This window comes from Megalops cyprinoides, chromosome 4, assembly GCF_013368585.1.
Source record: "Megalops cyprinoides isolate fMegCyp1 chromosome 4, fMegCyp1.pri, whole genome shotgun sequence".
NCBI lineage: Eukaryota > Metazoa > Chordata > Actinopteri > Elopiformes > Megalopidae > Megalops > Megalops cyprinoides.
In genome coordinates this window covers 26184029-26202137 of record NC_050586.1, presented here as the reverse complement: position 1 = coordinate 26202137, position 18109 = coordinate 26184029, and the positions used below count along the sequence as shown (strand labels likewise).

At 41.6% G+C, this 18109-nt stretch overlaps 1 protein-coding gene across 2 annotated transcripts; it reads right to left on the bottom strand.

The window, feature by feature from the left end:
- Positions 1-1863: 1863 nt before the first annotated feature.
- mrps36 (mitochondrial ribosomal protein S36) lies at positions 1864-5768 on the bottom strand. Of its 2 annotated transcripts, none has more exons than XM_036527508.1 (5): positions 5382-5768; positions 5016-5163; positions 3991-4054; positions 3329-3537; positions 1864-2513 (listed from the first exon to the last, which is right to left on the bottom strand). In XM_036527508.1, the coding sequence occupies exons 2-5, from the start codon at positions 5064-5066 to the stop codon at positions 2496-2498; spliced, it is 342 nt and encodes a 113-aa protein (XP_036383401.1). In that variant the 5' UTR covers positions 5067-5163; positions 5382-5768; the 3' UTR covers positions 1864-2495. The 2 variants fall into 2 exon arrangements, with proteins under 2 accessions (XP_036383401.1, XP_036383399.1); XM_036527506.1 differs by having other exon boundaries at positions 5016-5118.
- Positions 5769-18109: the final 12341 nt, after the last annotated feature.

Here is an 18109-nt window from a genome sequence, read left to right as displayed (position 1 = left end):
AAGGAACACTGCAGCATACCTAGCCTGCAGAGTGCACTATCAAAGATCCAGCTTTTAGACACTTTAGATCCCTGTATAGGGGGACATCAGTAAATACATACAATCAGATCATCACTGCAGGCATAGCAGACATTGTCAGACATGCCCGTAGTCTTTTTATGCAGGACAAAAATGCCTCTCATTTGTCCTTCTTCCAAACCTGTGTCAATAAACAAAAATTTCAATATATTTCTAAATTTGAACATGCATTAGCAGCAGGTTGAACCAGACATTTTAAATATATTGTTGTACATACAAGCAAACACAAATGCAAAGCTGTGTGAAATAGGTTATATACTAAAGCTTCTCTTCCCCAAGTTTATTTTTCACAAAAAAACAGGTGCATATCAGTTGGATTCATCCAGTCTGTTTTCATACTGTTTTGTCAAGATTTTAAATTATAGTATTTTTCTGTAAGAGGTGATGCTAGCATTACATTAAATATTTGCAGCACAATACTTTTGTGAGTACTTAAGTACTCATACTTCAGTGCTGGTTCAGTGGGTGCTGTATTCAGTTTGGTGATTTAATACGTTTCTGTGAAGGAAAACCCAGTCCTAAATAGATTTTCATCTAAAGAACCACCACTGTGGAATAGTAATTATGTTTGTTTATTGTGAAACATGTATGTTGGTATGAAACATGTATGTTGTGGTTTTCTCTTGTAATTTCATGTTTCATGAGTCTAACAATTCTTTCAGAATAATGCACTCATGATGAATTTGTGAGCAAGTCATCAGCTAGAGGGGTTTTACTATTTGGAAAATATTAAATATATAAAATCTGTGTGCTTTCTGTGGGTTGCTGTTTGGAGACTGCTCTGTTTTTATATTTCTGCATTTGTAGATGTTTTGTGATATGTCTGAAAAAAGACATGCTCTCATTTGAGTGAAATACAACAAAAAATGTTCTTGTGTAATTCTGGTTTTTCCCTGAGAATTCCTTCCACTGTCATGATTGGAAATATCGTGTTTAAGGTTGACATTGCATATTACCATGAGGGGTATTACTTAAAACTGGTTTTGAATTCAAACTGACTTTTGTATCAGTTTTTTGCTGAATTTCCCCATTTTTTCCATTTAGCCACTTTAAAGCGCCCAGTGGCAATTTATTGATTAGTATAAGTGGCTCAGATATTGAATGGATATGTTACCCGAGTCAGTTCAATCCAGAGACCTCTAGTATACTCAGTTTGCCCGTGTTAAGCATAAGCACAAATCAGACTCATCCTTCTCAGGTCTCATCAGCATCACGCCTTTCGAGTATGTTCAGATGTCTTTGAAGCAGATCAATGTCACAAAGGTCAGTTAGTTTTACTCAAAATGAACAGTGCAACAGTCAACATAAATCTCCCAGGGTAATCTGAGTCTAAGAGTATGATTGAGTGGGTGTTTGTGTATGGGTTGAAAATGACTTTTGTGCATTCACTAACCTGTAAAAACTGTCAAGTGCAGACTCTAAGACAATGACTTGCCTGTTTCCTTTACACCAGTCTTAGGTTCCAGAAGCCTTACTGCAGCACTGGAGACCTGAGGCAATCTTCAGAGCAGGAGGGATACTGGCAATGAAACACTGCCAGTGCAGCAAGCCTTTGTGACTTAAACCCCTCCTGTGTATCATCTTCATGGTTTATCACATTAACCCCTTTTAAAATATCCAAGAAATTTTGAAAGCTTTAATTTTAAAACTGTCTGAGCAAACCAAGACCCCTGCCGAAAACAATGCATCTCACACAATCATTTATTAATTTCATATTAATACTTTATTCATTAGAATCCAAAATAATTCCATAAATCCAACCTGCAATAACTTTGCATTGCCAGTCAAATTTCCCTCTAGGGCGAGACTAAATAACTTAATGCACTGAGAAACCAGTGGAAATAATGGCCATCATTTTGATCACTCTTGATTCAGTTCCTGTTCTTCTCAGCATCTGCTTACAAGTGTCTCGAGCTGTGGAATACAATGTGCAACATCTACGCAAAGCAGCTTTATGCATGTGTTTCAGTGGTTACAGCACCCGACACTGCACCTGAAGGTCATGGGGTCAAAACCCAGAGTAGGGAGACAACAGCTGCACCCTTGACTTTACAAAGCAAATGTATAACCAATGAGCGGGACGCAAACCTGTCACCACTGCAGAGGTGCCTGCTAAGCATTTGAAAAAATGACATGGCATTCTTTGCTTTAAAAATGACATACTTCAGACATTGCTGCAAAGGAAACATGACCGCACACACAATGGTGAAGCTAAATAATAATCACCTTTAAAAATAAAACCATGTGTATATTTTTCCCCACAAATTAAATATTTTTTTATTTAACTCTGCCTTAATATACAATGCGCAGGTGGTGATAGGTTTGGTTCCCCACAGTTTAGGAACTAAATATAGCAGAGACACAAACAGATTTCCACAGATAAGGACTTTGGTAGATTTACACTGATGCATTCAGGTTCATTCTGGTCCACCACGCTGTTGAGCAAAAGAAAAGCGCAATGGAATTAGAACTCATTTTGACAGCACTGAAGAAAATATTTCATTTTTCTTGCCAATTTTTCCACACAGTCTGTCATTTCAAATGAGGGGTGCACATTCAGTTCACGTAAGGTCACATGGATGCTACCTTGTTCCAATCATGTCACATGACCCATCTCAGGCACGAGAGCCATTACATTCTGTTCCATTCCTTGCATAATTAGCTGTCCAGGCTTATTCTGTGCACAAAATTGCAACACCCCCTCAACTCGTAATCAAAGGGTGCTCTGCTTACGTACTACTCTGCTGCGTTTAGTGTTTTTTAATTCTTTTGAGAAACCACTTGATACTTTGTAAACCCTTACCATGACACTTCACTTGTTTACTTTGCTGATGTGAACCAATCAGAGTGTTCTAGTGTTCATAATGTTACAGCTGTCTCGCAAAGCCTTTTTGAATTGGTTTATTGAAGTCAGTGACTGAAAGCACATGCATTACAAGTTTAACAGAGATTTAACACAGATATTCTATGACAACCACATATTCAACTCATGCGTTCCATTCATCCTCTGTCCAAGATGTTCCACTTGGTAAAAGGAGGTTTCAGTCCAGTCCATTTTCCAATGCTGACTATACATGTTCTGTTTAGACCAATCAACTTCAAGAATGTTTATGTCAAGATATAAATCAGACCACTTTTAACTTCAATGATGGCAGGAAAAGTACAGGCAATGTGAAGAGCTCCAAGCTGACTATCTGGTTAATACATAGAACATCTCTGGCTTTTCTCTCCCATCACTGTCAGTACCCACCTGTATGTAGTCCATCTCTTCCACAGCCAGCAGCCTCCGCCGGTACCTCTGGGGGAGGTCCCTGATGGTGGAGACACTGTCGGGGGGGCCTGGGAGACGGCTAATTGGCCCCGGGGGCCTGGCTGTCGATGCCGAAGATGCCACTAAACTTGGTGCTGCAGGGGAGGCTGGCGGTGCGCTGGCTGCTGCCAATTTTAGTGCTTCTTGTACTGAAATAAAACAGCATTATTTTTAAGTAGAGAAGCACTATGCTAAGTTAAAACACCTCCATAATCGATCCCTGCTTAAATTTAATTATACTAGGTTCTGTTTTGCATAGCAGAGTCATGGAAAACCTTGACAGCTATAAACTACAAACAAAACTGTTCTCTTATGTGCCACCCCCAAAACCACCAAAGGGTAAAGGGAGAGAACCGAACCCCAAATGTGATAAACCCCACTCTCTGTAGGATTCGTTACTTTAGCATTGAAAACACATAAATTTGCTTAAAAATAAAACTATATCATCATCTTTGGTTACTGAGTTTTTCAAGAACATCACTTGTTACTGACTCCTGGCGCAAGATACACATAACCTTAGATACTTTTGCACAGAAAAACATGACTATTAAATAGGTTACTGACGCAAGAGCTTTTGACGTTTCGCTCTATCAAAGGCTCACCGTTTGGCCGGGGCATGCTCTGTCGATTGGGGAATTTGATTAAAGGAGCGTGAGGCCGCACGACCTGTAAATATGGGAAAAAAAGGTCGTGGCATTAAAATGAAAATAAACACGCCAGCGCGTTTCAGTGAGACGGAAATGACGGGCAAGACACTTCTATATCTAGATTACTAAATAAACAGTTTGCAGTTGTGCTATTTAGTAAATCTTAAAGTCATGCTTGAAACAATCCCAGAGCATGTAAACTAGCGTTTGCAAATAAAACCATTTAGGCAAAGTTCCCTAAATTAAATTGCTTAAATTTAAAGTTAAATTGCTTATCCATGTGTTACAAACGAAACGGTTCAAACGCAGCAAGTAAAATTACCATCAATAATATTAGGAATGGCCCCAAATGCCTCATGTAAAACACCTAGCTCGCCAGCTATAGTTAGCAAGAGGGTTCAAAGGGGGAAATTAATCATGCTAAGAAGGCGGGACAGGTCCCTTGGTAAAGACAAGCCCCCCCCCCCCCCCCCAAACTAGCTAAAGTTAGCTAACGAGCTAACCGTGCACAATAATTACACTGCAAAGTCTGGATTAAGATCGTCTAACAATGTTAACACTGAACTGTCAACATGATGAGGTAGCTAGCCTGTAAACTCAAGAAACTTTTGTTCCCACTACAGAGTTGGGTACCTTGCTAATGATGTTTTGTTCTTTAACGTTTTTCTCCTCAGTAATATATGTTAATTGCATGTAAATAACATGCAACATACATAAACCTTGAACGCACCTATAGTAATTCAACAGCTAGTCTACTTTATTGAGAAATGTTAGCTACAGCTAACTAGCAACCTAACTATAGACTTGCAAGGGCATTAAAACATGTATATGTATCAAGGGAACATTTAAGCCAAACACAAATATAAAAATGCCTATTTAAAGAACGTGATTTGTTCATTAAGTGCTAAAAACACACACCCTGACATTTTGGTCATCTGAATAACAGGTTTGAAATTTGGTGTTCCGAGTCGCACATTTACCTGAACGACCCTACCGGCGGCTGCCATCTTGCCACTGATTTTACTCCCCATGGCGACCTCAAACGTCTTCTTCCGGGGTAAATTCTCGTGTTTGGAGCAATTTCTGGCAACAACAGAAGAGGGTGCTGCTGTCTTTCTCTTTGTTAAACTGTTCAGGCAGAAATGGCATCTTTAAAGGAATTAGCAACACATAAGCATCCTGAAGCTTTGGTCTTTTACATCTGAATAGCTAGCCACAGCATCATCTCCATAGTATCTCCAATTTCGAATCGAAGTTTCTTCAAAAACATTGGACAGCAACGTAAAAAAGTACACTGCGTCTTCACGGGATAAAGTGTCAAATAAAAAAGTTGGAAATACTCTTACCCGTACAAATGATGTCAGCCTAAATGCGTCTCTGGAAATAATTGGTATTCAGTAAGCGAGCTGTTACTCGCTAATCAAGGAAGACGCTGTCTTGTAGAATCTTGCACGCATAATGTCATACGGATAACCTCTGATACCTAGCTAACGCTAGCTGTCATAATCGAAACGACATAAAACATCAGCATCTTTCATCTAATCGCAGGTATATGTACGTTATCCAAACGTAAAATGCAATAGAATGGAGCGATGGCGTTCACTGTAAGCCACTTAAACAACAGCTAATTGTTCAGAATCTGTTCCTATGTCTGACAGCAAATGTAGCCACAAGCTCACCACCTTTAATATCACTCTGATTCTAATGAACACGAAACCCTGGCTGCCCTTTCTGTCATTGGTTGATCACGTGACAAGGGACAATTTCCTGGCGGTATATTCAGTTTGCAGTGAGAGCCTATCACTGAGTGGGTATTCTCTGGATTAGTGACTGACGTATTTTTGACCAATGAAATTATACTTTTTTACTAATTAACCCTGATCTCGTGCAGTAAGCCAATCATATTGAGTAAATGGCTTTGGTGCTCCGCCCTGACTGTGAAAATATTAAGGGCGCGGAAGATTTGGGGGCTAAAATGTAGCAGGCAGTTTAATACGGTCCGAAATTTTAAAAACACAAGTGATTAACGTTGGCTGGGTTTCTGGTTTTCATTCAGCATTGCCGTAAGGTAAAACACAAATACGTATCCTCTACGTTGTGGTACCATATGAAATTAAGTTGGTAACTACTCATCGTATCATAAATTAGCTAGCTAGCCAACTAGGACTTTACTGAGCATGGTCGATTGGTAGCCAGGTTGGTTACTAACTTGTTGATTACACACACTGAATAGCTGCTAGCTGTGATATTTGTCATTTTCAAGGTAACTTGCTGGCTACAACAGCTGTTAGCTGGCAACCTGGTTTACAAACGATACAGCCTAGATAGCAAAACAACAATTGTTCAAGCAAACAACAAATCGGGTGTCTTTTATGTGTTTTATTTGTGTCTTTTAGTTAGCTATCTTAGTAGTATTGGCTGAATGCAGAGAATGTGGCAAACACGTCGGCAGAAACGACTGTTTCGATAAGATTCTAGCCAGTCAAAAAAATAACTCCAATCACGCACACTGCTGGGACATGTTACACAACGGCAGTAACGTTAACGAACAAATCAGGAATGGTTTGTTTTTCCCTGTTGCGTGTTTCGGTGCTTTTTTATGTGATACATTGTCTCCGTTCTCTGTAGCCCTAGCTGGAGAACATGGATCTCTTTGCCGAGCTGCACAGCGCTGCTACGCAGCTCGAGAAGGTGGCGTTGATGTGTTGCCACGCACCAGCAGTCCCTAATGGAAAGAAGGCGAATTCGCCCACAGAGATACTGAGGTACCATCAGCTTTGCGTACATCAAGATGCTGAGATGTGCTGTTTATTTTGATGTAGTGTTATTGTTGCTTGTCATGTGTTTCAGTAGGTACTTGTTTTATCCTTTTTCCAAACATGTTTTCTTGGGATGGTTAAACGGCTGGGTATTTGGCTGCAACGCTGTTATTAGTGGTTGATACTAAGATGTATTTGAATTTCCCCTTGAACCCAGTGATGTGTAATGTAATCTCAGGAAAAAAATCACTTTATGCTCATTTTAAGTGGTCCGTTTTGTGCTATGGCTCTAATCCATACCTAAAGCCAGGCCATCACTTCATTGTCTTGATTAGCCTCTGATTTCTGGGCCCTGTCTATGAATATGGTGTGGAATATGATGTGATGGAATATGTACTAACCTTCTGTCCAGAGCATCCTCTCCATTTCCCTTTTGCAAAGATATATGGCCTTTTTCCCAAAGATACAGTGTACAGTTAAGTTTACATGAACAAATGGGATCTCAGAATTGTTGACAGATGTTTCTGGGCATCTGAGTTACTTTGAAAATGGGAGGTGCTTGTTCACATGCTCTTTGTGACTTGTAATGAACAGTAATTTGTTTCCACACAGTGCCAATGCAATCGTATTCCACAGCAGTTTCTCACTAATTGTGTGTATTTGTTCTCTGTGCTACAGGATAAAAGAACAGATGTCAAACCAGTGCTTTGAAATGACAGTTAAACTCAAAGCAGGTAAGTTGCTTTTGGGTCTGCAGTATTTCAGAATGTAGTGCCTTTTTACCTTGACATGCATTTAACATGTGTCACATGGTGGCAGATTACCACTGAGCTGAATCATGTTTTGCACTGGCAATAAGGTGTGGAAGTGTTTGGAATGTGTTGTAGGTGTAAATATGAATGTGCTGTCCGACAGGAAAAGGTAGAATACCTGGGGAAACCTCAGATGCTGAGAAAGATGTGTAAGCTTTTATTTATTTATTTCATTTTTTATTTTCAGTTTATTCAGATGGACGTTCATATTATGTTTTGCCATGATAGTACAAATTATTATTTATTTATTTTTTTTACAATAAATGTAAATAATTCACAGATCTGAGAGTGAAAATGAGATTGAGGAGGCAAAAATCAACCACTGCAACAAGACTCTGGCCTTACACAGGTAATTAACATGACTTGACACCTTACCTGTCACATCCTTTCTGAATACATTGCTGCTGCTTGTGAAAGTTTTATCAGTGTGGAGTAGTTCCATGCCTGTAGTGTCCACCTTGATACCAGAAGGTTGTGGGTTCAACTCCTTGACAGGTCACTCATGGGGCAATTACACAGAAATGACATTTTATCTTTCAGTTCAATTCAATTTTATTTGTATAGCGCTTTTTACAACAGAAGTTGTCACAAAGCAGCTTTACATTGATCCCAGGCCTGAGACCCCCTGAGAGCAAGCCTAAGGCAACGGTGGCAAGGAAAAACTCCTCCACATTTTATCTTTCCTGTGACTTTGTGTGACATGCTATTTTGTGCCACAGAAGTCAAGATGTGCTTGGGTGTTTTGAGCCATGCAAACTTTGATGAAGTCGCTGACATAGCTTTTGAAAGACTGTGGATCATGTGTAGTGTTTGCTGGAGCCTGCTTAATTTTCTGTTGACAGTTAGTGTTTATAGTATAGTCCTCATTAACTGGACAAAAAAACACATGTCACAGTTTAATAGGTGATTGTACTGTTAAGTATTCTCTTTACTGTATTCTGGGGTGCATAGATATAGTTGGGCTTTTTCCATAATGCTCACATTTTTGGAAAAAAAATATTGTAGGTAATCTTAGTGATGGGATAACCTGTGCTTTGCAGAATGCAGATCTGGCAGGCTATCTCTGAGAAGGTGGAGCAGAATGACACCGAAGCTGAGTAAGTATGGTGCTGAGAGGCCAGTGGATTCTCACCTGTGGTATTAAATGGTGGAGTTACCCCACAGCAGCCTGTGTGTTAGTCCTGACCCCCATCTTTCTGCTGCATCACAGAAGGATGAGAGCATCCATCACTCACACCCTGGACCTGTGCTCCAAAATAATGAAACTACAGCAGGTAGGAACTCATTTACTCTGGTACCCTGTTTCTGTGCTGCTCTGTTAACCTGTTGCACTGTTGTTATGTTTCACTGTTACTCTGTTACAGTGTTACTATGCTACCCAGTTTCTCTGTTATGCTTACTCTTCTAATTTTTTACTGTTTCTCTGTTCCAAGAACATTGTTACTTCACTGCATCAACCTAGTCGATAATACATATTGAAAACATATTGCATAATATGTTCAAAATCTGCAAAACCTTCAAACTCTGATCTGTTTTATGTTCTACATTATCATCACCTGAAGAATGCCGTTTAAGGTGCATCCCTGAACAAACTGTTTTGTGTGGTTTACACAGGAATCACGTGACCTTCAGGACGAAGTCACTCAAGTGCAGAAACAGAAGCTTGGTATTTTCCTGAAGTATATTACTCAGCTTATGTCTATGTATTGCCACAAATGCACTTCACATACAAGGGTAGAGTGCTAATGATAGTGTCTAGAATTTTGCCATTTTTTTCGAACATGTTGCGGCAGTGGGCATTGAACTCACTGACCGGAATGTCCACATTCGTCCACTAAATAACAGTAGGTCATCTCCTTAGATGTAGCACTATGTAGCACAAATTTGTAGCAACTGGCAAACAGTGCTGAAGGCAGACATATTTGAAAGGCCCTAACCCTGGCAGGGATGCTGATAATTTGCTCCTTTTTGTCGGGGGTGGGAGCAGAGGTGAAACGGCTCACTCATGAGAAGATGAAGGAGATGGAGGAGCTGAAGAGGATGAGGGAGCACCCTGAGGAAGGGAAATACAGCAAAGTCCTGCAGAAAGGCCAATCTGTCCTAGAGAAGTATCAGAGGATAACCACCGTCACACAGAACGTCCTCAGGGTAAATACTGACCACTATCACACAGAACGTTTGCAGGCAAAATACTGACACCCATCACACAAAACAAAGGTAAATGCTGAACCCCGTTGCACAGAATGAGGGTAAATAAATACTTCCTGTCCTTTCCAGGGAGTTATTATCGCTAGCAGGATCAACTGGAGAGATGACCCCAAGCTAAGAGACATCGCTCTGGGCCTGGAGAGCATGCCTGACTGTGACTGAAAAACTGATCTTCATTTCACATTTTTTATGTCACAACAGAGGAGGAACTCCTCATCTTTTATATGCATGTGTAAATTTTCACTCGTTCTGTTTTGCCAATTCTTTTTGATTTGGACCTGTTTCTGTTTCAGTTGTTTCTGTTTCTCTATTTGTGACATGCTCTTCTATGTGTTTTTAAGGTGTGAAATTTGTTTTAGTAAGTTTCATGATCTGCCCTCGTGTAAATAAATCTTTGTTGAATACACCCCTGTATGACATCAAGGCAAGAAATGTTGCCTTAATGTATTAAAGTGTTCTTTCATAATTTCATTGTTCTTTGTCATTTATATTTAAGCAGTTTCCTGATTTTTCACCAATCTTTAGTATTCACCAGTTATACTTCTGAGCTCATCAGCACTGCAGTGATGAGCTCAGAACTCGTATAGAAGGGCAGGGTAACCACGCATGCTAACCACAACTCACACATGGTAAGTCCCACAGTGCACCAGGAGCTAAATGCTGTGCAATGATGAGTGTACCCCCCTTGGTGCCACTTCGGTAGCTGGGGTGCCTAGGTGAGTCCCAGGGTGCTGAGAATGGAGTTATGGGGTGACCCTGACCAACCTATCCACCCTTATGCGTGATGTGGGCTCAAATTCATGGTCAGAAAAGGACACAGCCAGTTTTGAACCCGGTCTGTAGATCTCAGTCTGCATCTGGAACAAGTGCTTTTGCTGTCTGAGCCACTCAGGAAATCCCCATCATTAAAGACAAAATATGCAATATGAGAGATCCAGAAGAGTTGGAGATGAGAGTCTGGAATAACAGACATTTACATGAACAAGCCATGTCATTTGTCATATTCTCACCTTTAAGACAACTCCTTTGAGAATAAAGCATAACATTTTTTTTACTGAGACATCTTGACATCTTTGATTGAATATATATAATTCACAAGGGCCATTGTATTATAGACTATTAAAGGCCAATCTAACTTTTTAGAGCTGATTTATTCAGTACATTTGAGGTCAATATTACTTGTGCTAAACAGATGTCTTATGAAAACCTGATGTGAAAAAAGACTTCATCCACCAAATGATTTTAGTCTGCAAACATGCACAATACTTTCTCGAATAGTATGTTCAACGACGTGTAAAGGCATTGCTACGAACAGATGCTGTTAGGGGAAAGCACGCCACCTGTCGGCAGATCTAGAGTAAAGGCTCACATTAAGTAGACACGAGCAATGGAGCACCGTTTCAGCGAGCAGACATACAGACGCCTGCGATAGATGAGTGCCAACGGGTCAGCAACGAATCGTGTCTGTGCGGAGGCAAATTTAAATGTTGATACGGTGGAAGTGTGCGAGCTATGCGAATTCCGTGATCTTATTATCTGGGTGGGAGGTAATTTGTTACATTACGTATCTCTGGCTAACGTAACTTTTTATCAAGTGAGGTTAGGTACTAGCTGGCTTGAATATATCTACGTTCTGTAGCTAGTTAGCAAGCTGCAAGTTAGTGGTCCGTGGAGGAGTCAGTGGGCTAAATAACGTTAGCCTTCGAGCTGGCCAGCTTGCTAGCTAATTGAATAACTAACCAGAGAACTAGACCAAAACGTTTACAGCTGTCGCTTGCTAGCTAACTGTTTATTGTACGCTGCTTCCCTGTGCACAGATCCAGACCAGTCGAGTATGAAAGCATGACTTCCCTGTCGGAAGTCTCCAACGTGGGTAACCACTGCAGCACTCCCCAAAAGATCCCCATTGTTTTGAGGGAAAGAAAACCACGGCGAAGTCTGACCAAAGAATCGTCTAAGGAAAATGTCGAAACCCCTCTGAAAAGCTTCAGTATCACCCCTCGACGGCGTGCCGTAACGCCCCTTATTTCAAGGACCCAGGCAAACTTGATGTGAGCGGTGAACTAGTCAAGCAAATGACGTGGATCAGGCTTGTATAGTAGTGCAGTTGAAGTTAAGATGTTTAAAAGTACTCTTGTTCTACTTCATGGTTGCATGTAAACCCTAATACATGTTGTTGTTGTTTTTTTCAGGACAAACTCGGAGTCAAATCACAAGTTAAATGAGAAGACAGTAAGTCCTAACCTTGCCATGCTGAGAATGACTCCAGGTATGACGAAAGCCTACAGGTGGCACTATGGGTCGATTTAGAATGAACAGTATTAACTGCTTAAGCAAAGGTGCAAAGAGGTATTGTCTTAAGCTAACAGCCAGTCGTAATTATTTTAATCAACAAGAATGGTCCTACCAGTGACTTGGAAAACTGTACAGACCATTTGTTTTGCTCTCTCTTGTCTGTCATCTTGGCACATAAATCAAAACCGACAGTGCAGTACAACTGTTGATAAACGGGGCATTGACATTAAAAAACAATTTGTCATGTATTTAAAGAGAAAAGTATGCAATCGATGTGTCCTCCCAAATTTAAAGCTGGAGCCTGAGAAAGCCCTAGGGTTGTGGAGTTTTGAGAGAGGAATGCAGAGGATGGTGTTGGTGGGAACAAAAAACTTGTGAGCTGGGAGGACCATGAATATGGCAGAACGGAGCCAGAGTAGCTGAGGGTCAGACCAGAGAAGGTGTGAGGGTAAGGCAGGTTCCAGACTGGATGGAGTTGTTGGATCTCTAACCACAGTGAGCAGGGAAGGAACTGAATAACAGCAGGTTAGGAGGTTTTGAGATGAGACGGTTGGGACTGGCCTTTGTCATGCAGTGGACTGACATACACATGAAGCTCAGTTACAACTCAGTTACACACAAGTTATCAGAATGTGCTGAAATTGTAACCTGTGTCAGAGTTTGGGTGTATGTGTTTGAGAAATGAGAGCAGGTTGGTGTGTGTCTCCTGTTACCAGGCCCCAGTCTTCAGGAACGCCAGAGGCTGCTGCAGGAGAAACACCAGAGGGCCAAGGAGAGTCTGGATAGGCTTGCTGTTGGAGGCGGGGTGAGACAAGGCAGTTGATTGGTCGGTGATACAACCACATGTTAGTTAGAACGGAAAAATAAAAGCTTATGGTTTCTAACAAGTCTGTCAAGTTATGGGAGATGCCGTTGGCCAAGACCCTGCAAACCAGGGGTATGGCAGAAGGTGTTATTTCACACTGTCAAAGATTTCCTGAGTACTTGCAGGGTGTTCATCAGAGAGCTTTTGCCAGTGAGTATTGAATTCAGTGTCTTGTGAGGGGAATATTCCCCACATCAACACTGTATGAAAATCAGCAGACGTAAAGAAATCAATTTACAGACAAACATAGGAATATATTTTCATACTTGACCTGTTTGTACCACTTCTCATGCTACTTCATTAGATTTACTTTGTAAAATCACTCTGTATTAGAGTGTTCAATAAATCACTTAATGTAATGTAAATCTAAATATAGGTGTAACTATGACTGAGGACTGATGCCCAATTTAGAATAGGGGCCCCTGTTCTACACAATGTGAAGTGAGCATGACTTTTAAGTTATATTGGTCCAATGCTAGCTCTAATTGCCACCGTCTCTCGGCTCCTGTTGTTCTCTCAGGTCAGTCTGTGGCCAGAGATGGACAGCATGCGCCTGACTGCCATGGAAGGCCTTTTTCTGGGACTTACCTGCGTGGCAGTGGCCATCAGCGTCTTCCTGATCTTCAGATATTTACATGGTAAAGTTCACCTTTTCTGTGAATGGTTCAGAACCTTAATACAGTAAAATCCTGATAAGTGATGCTTATATGGATCAATTCATACCAGTAGGTTTACTGAACAGGAGGATCCCTCCAGCCAGTTGAAAGGACAGTGGATCTGTGCAGATGTGATACAGACCTGACCGAGACAAGGGTGGTCTCTAATCCTTGTTTTGATTGAAGGGTCGTTGCTGCTCAATGTGCATCACTACACGGTGGAGGTGGGCTCCTTCTCCTCTGCACACCCAGTCATTCACAGCTCGCAGCCCGTCCTCAACCACACCCTGCTAGCCTGGCACGTCCACTTCCTGCAGCTTCTGGTAGGCCTACCCACACTCTCACCCTCTTCTCCATCATACCAACACATAAATGAGTGATGGCAGTACACCTGCACGCCTGTTGCAACAACTTTAGTGAGGGGTTAAACCTTGAGGTCAGACCACTAGACTATCACACTGTTTTCAAACAGGAATGGCTGTTTCTAATTGTGTAAAGCTAGGATCAGCTGTTCCAGTTGTAATAGTTTGTTGATCTAAACCTGAGGTTTAAATTCCTGCTTATTATTTTCACCTCCTGAGTCCATTGGCTGTATTTGAAATCATAATCAATCTATTAACAAGAAATCATTAAACTAGTGTAAAATGAAGACTGTGTGCTTGAGTGGATTTGTTTTAAATTCAGGGCCCAGTTGTTCAAAAAGTTTAATCTGGATCAGAATGATCCAGATTTGGAAGTCTCATGTTTTGCTATCCAGGAGCAGGTAATCCATCTTATTTATGTGCTGGTTTTTCAAAGCAACATTGGATTGGATCACACTGATCCAGATACAGTTTTTTTTTAAGATTACCAGTATTCTAAATGGGACTACATATCACAGTGTAGGCTAATAGCTATGTAAAGAACAACAGGTAGAATAGCCAGCATGGGGCCACTTTAAGTGTTTTTATTTGAAGAGACAAACAGCACAGGGAGCGTGCAGCATAATACTTGCCTGTATTGTCCTGCACAACATCGCTACCAGGCGCAATGTCCGTCTCTGTGATGACATTTATGATGCACCTGAGCCTGTTGAAGACCCAGACCAACCTCCAGCGTTCTCTCAGAATGAGGGACTGACTGGACGTGCAATAAGGGATGCAACTGTTAGTAACTACTTTTGACTGGTTCGTCTCTGATGATTGTGTCATTGTAAATAATATAGTGATAAATGACAGTTAAAATTAAATACATTATTTTTGTTTGATGTTGACAGCTGTTTGGGGGATTATTTTATGGGGATAAAATCCTTTTTTTTTTTTTTTTTTACTTTACTGTACTGAAAGGCTTAATAGGTAGCCTAATGTCTACTTTATCTACTTTATCACTGTAATGGTTAAACAAATCAGGTGCAAAATATAAATTAGTATATAAGTAGTATATATACTACATGATACAAATGTTGTATTATTTGACCAATTTTAAAGTTTTATTACATTTTGTTCCTGAAATACAGCCTGAATCTACCCTTCTGCTGGGATCAGGATAATCCTGATTTTTTGGATCAAAGGTATCCCAATCCTACTAAAACGTTTTGAACACATACTAAAGGTTTGATCCAGATCAAAACCAAGACTGGATTGCGTGATCTAATCCGATTTCAGAATCCTTTTTTTCTTTTGAACAACCCATTTTCAAGATTTGATCCAATCCGATAGCCAAAATCCGATCAGATTACTTCTGAACAACTGGGCCCAAATGATGAGGGTGGCCCTTCCTACGGCTGTGGCTCTGTCTTTGCAGTTGATTCCTTGCGGTTCTTTTCTCTTTGTGATAAACAGGACAGCGTTAAGCGGGAGTTTGAGACACAGCTTCTGCAGGCACATACCACCTACCTGCTCTACCTGCTGCTGTACATCAGCGCAATAGGAACCCTACTTTACTACCTTGCAGATAACGTCATCCAGAAGAGCAGACTCACGCCAAGAAGAATTAAAATATGGTGAGATTTGACTGTTTGGCTGATGGTACCTTGAAGATGGTAATGTTTTCATCCATTTTTAAATAATTTGAATTAATTAACACTTCAGATCATGGAGATTCCAAGCTCACTTCCTGTAGTGGTAAGTACAGTACAGTGCAGTGTACAGTGGCCCATACATTACTGTACTGGACTTCCTGTAGGGCTAAGAGCTGATACAATACTGTAGGGGACTTCCAGTACCACTAAGAGCCAGTATATTACTGTAGGGGTCTTCCTGTTGGGCTAAGAGGTGATACATTACTATAGGGATTTTTCCTGCTTGTTTGTGTGTTATAGTCATGTGGGCCTGATTGTGTTCATAGCTGTGCTGTGTTGGTTGCTTGAGGATAAGATGTCGAAGGTCATAGCGCATCACTGATCCCGCAGGGTTCTGCTGCTGGTCGCCACTGCGTCCTGGACCCTGCTGATGCTTCGGTTGCTGGTGGCATATCAGCGTCTAGAGCATGCCATCGAGGACACGGTCCGCAAGTTTCAGGAAGAGCTGGTAGGACATGCTGCTCACTCATCCTAGCATGTTTAGGGATCTGTCTGAACTGTAATGAAGAGCTTCCTTATTGAAAAATAAGCTGTGTTTTACTTTAGAATTGATTGACAGAATTTCTCTTTTGGCTGATTGGGTACAGCAGATATATTGATATTACTATGAGATGCTAACACTGAAGGTGCTGCTCTAAAGAGTGTAGCATTACAGTACATGGATGTGCATATTTGGTGATGGAGTCCGGTCTTGGTTATGTGCACCACTTTACTTCTTTGGTAACATTGTTAGGTGATGTCCTGACAGTGTAAGTGCTCTAGGCAGCAGCCTGTGCTTAGGTCATTTAGCATATTTCCAGAGCAGACATCTAAGGCCAGAATTGCTAAGATTTTTCCACCATGGTATATCCAACATTCTTTAACCAGTAAATTTTTATTTCTTTTGAGCTAAGCTGTCACAATGTCTGCCATCATCTGCAGAAAAAGAGGTCAAACTTCACCTCTAAGTGAAACTATGTAAATTGTTGATTTTTTTAAGGCTCATCTTGCAACTTTGGACTTGGATCTCAAAATGTACCACAACATCGCCACCTACTGGAGGTCTCGCTGCCTACCGCCCCTGAGCAAGGGGACACTGAGTGTGTTTGGAGTGGTGCCGGTGAGGGATGTGTTCTTCTACCTGCAGTACTACAGCGTGCCTGTACTGACTGCCCTGTGCACGCCTGTCCTGAAGCTCCTGCTGGCCCTCAAGGAGATGTACATGGATCCACACAAGCCCCCTTCAAGAGAGAGACCATTTGTTCAAGGACTGAGGGAGGACAAGACCTTGAGTGGGAGACACCCTTCCCCCAGCCCTGAGGGGGGAAAAGACACTGAGTGGGAGAGATCGCTGGCCCAGAACTGAGGTGGGTCAAAACCCTGAGAGAAGGAGATTATTCCCGAGAACTGATGGGGAAAGGCTGGCCAGGTTCCTGAGTGTGAGAGAGCGTTTGCCCAGACCCATGGTGGGCCGGGACCCTGAGTGGCAATGACCACTTTCCAAGGACAGAGAGGAGTCTCATTGCACATTTATTTGTTGGTGTTTGTGTTTCATAAGGAGGAGACAACCTGACCCCACAGATGGGACTGTACTTTACCAGCATCATAGTTTAAGGACCACAGAAAAATGTCTTCAAAAGAACTGTCAAATGTGAATGTCTTCAATTGTATGCGAAATCTGTTTTATTTTACATTTGCACTGCATGTTCTGCTGGTGTCACACAGAATCTGAACACTCATTTCTCTAGAGGTCCCTTGTGATTGGCTGTGCTGTAATTATGTTTCATGTATCTCATAGCACCCAGTAATAACAGTTTTAATCCCATCATTAATTGAAATTGTTTTTTTCCCTCTTCACACTCACTTCAGGGCTAGGCATGGACTTCAGAGGGCAGCGGGTTGCTGCTCCCTGCTTACTGCTCTGCTGTGATTCAGCCAGGGTTTCTCTTTTTGAATGTGCTTAATGTTTTTGGCTTTCAGGCTGAGATGCTTGCTGGCCCTTGTGTTTCAGAGCTGGAGAGAAACGTGTTTCAAGGAGGAAGAGCAACCCAGTTTGCTGCCCTCAGTTCAAGACCAGCTCACCCAAACCCTGTATTAATTCCTAAGATCATGAGACAAAGATGAAACTGATCCAGGTTCAATGCTTGGGGGCAGAAACTTATTTATATCAGACTGATAGTCAGCCAATGTACAAGCCTATGCGTGGGAATCTGTTAGTGGGTGTCACACTGGGACAGAAGCTCACACTGTCTGTGTCCATCTGCAGCCCAAGCATGTCACCCCAGGTCTGCAGCCGGACGATGAGTGAATGCAGCTCTGCATTCAGTGTGCGCAGCTCTGCGTTTTGCTCCTCAAGATCTCGCCTATCCTGCTCTGCCTTCTCCCGCTCCAACCTCACCTCTGCCAACAGCTCCTCCAGATCTCTCACCCTAGAGAGAGAA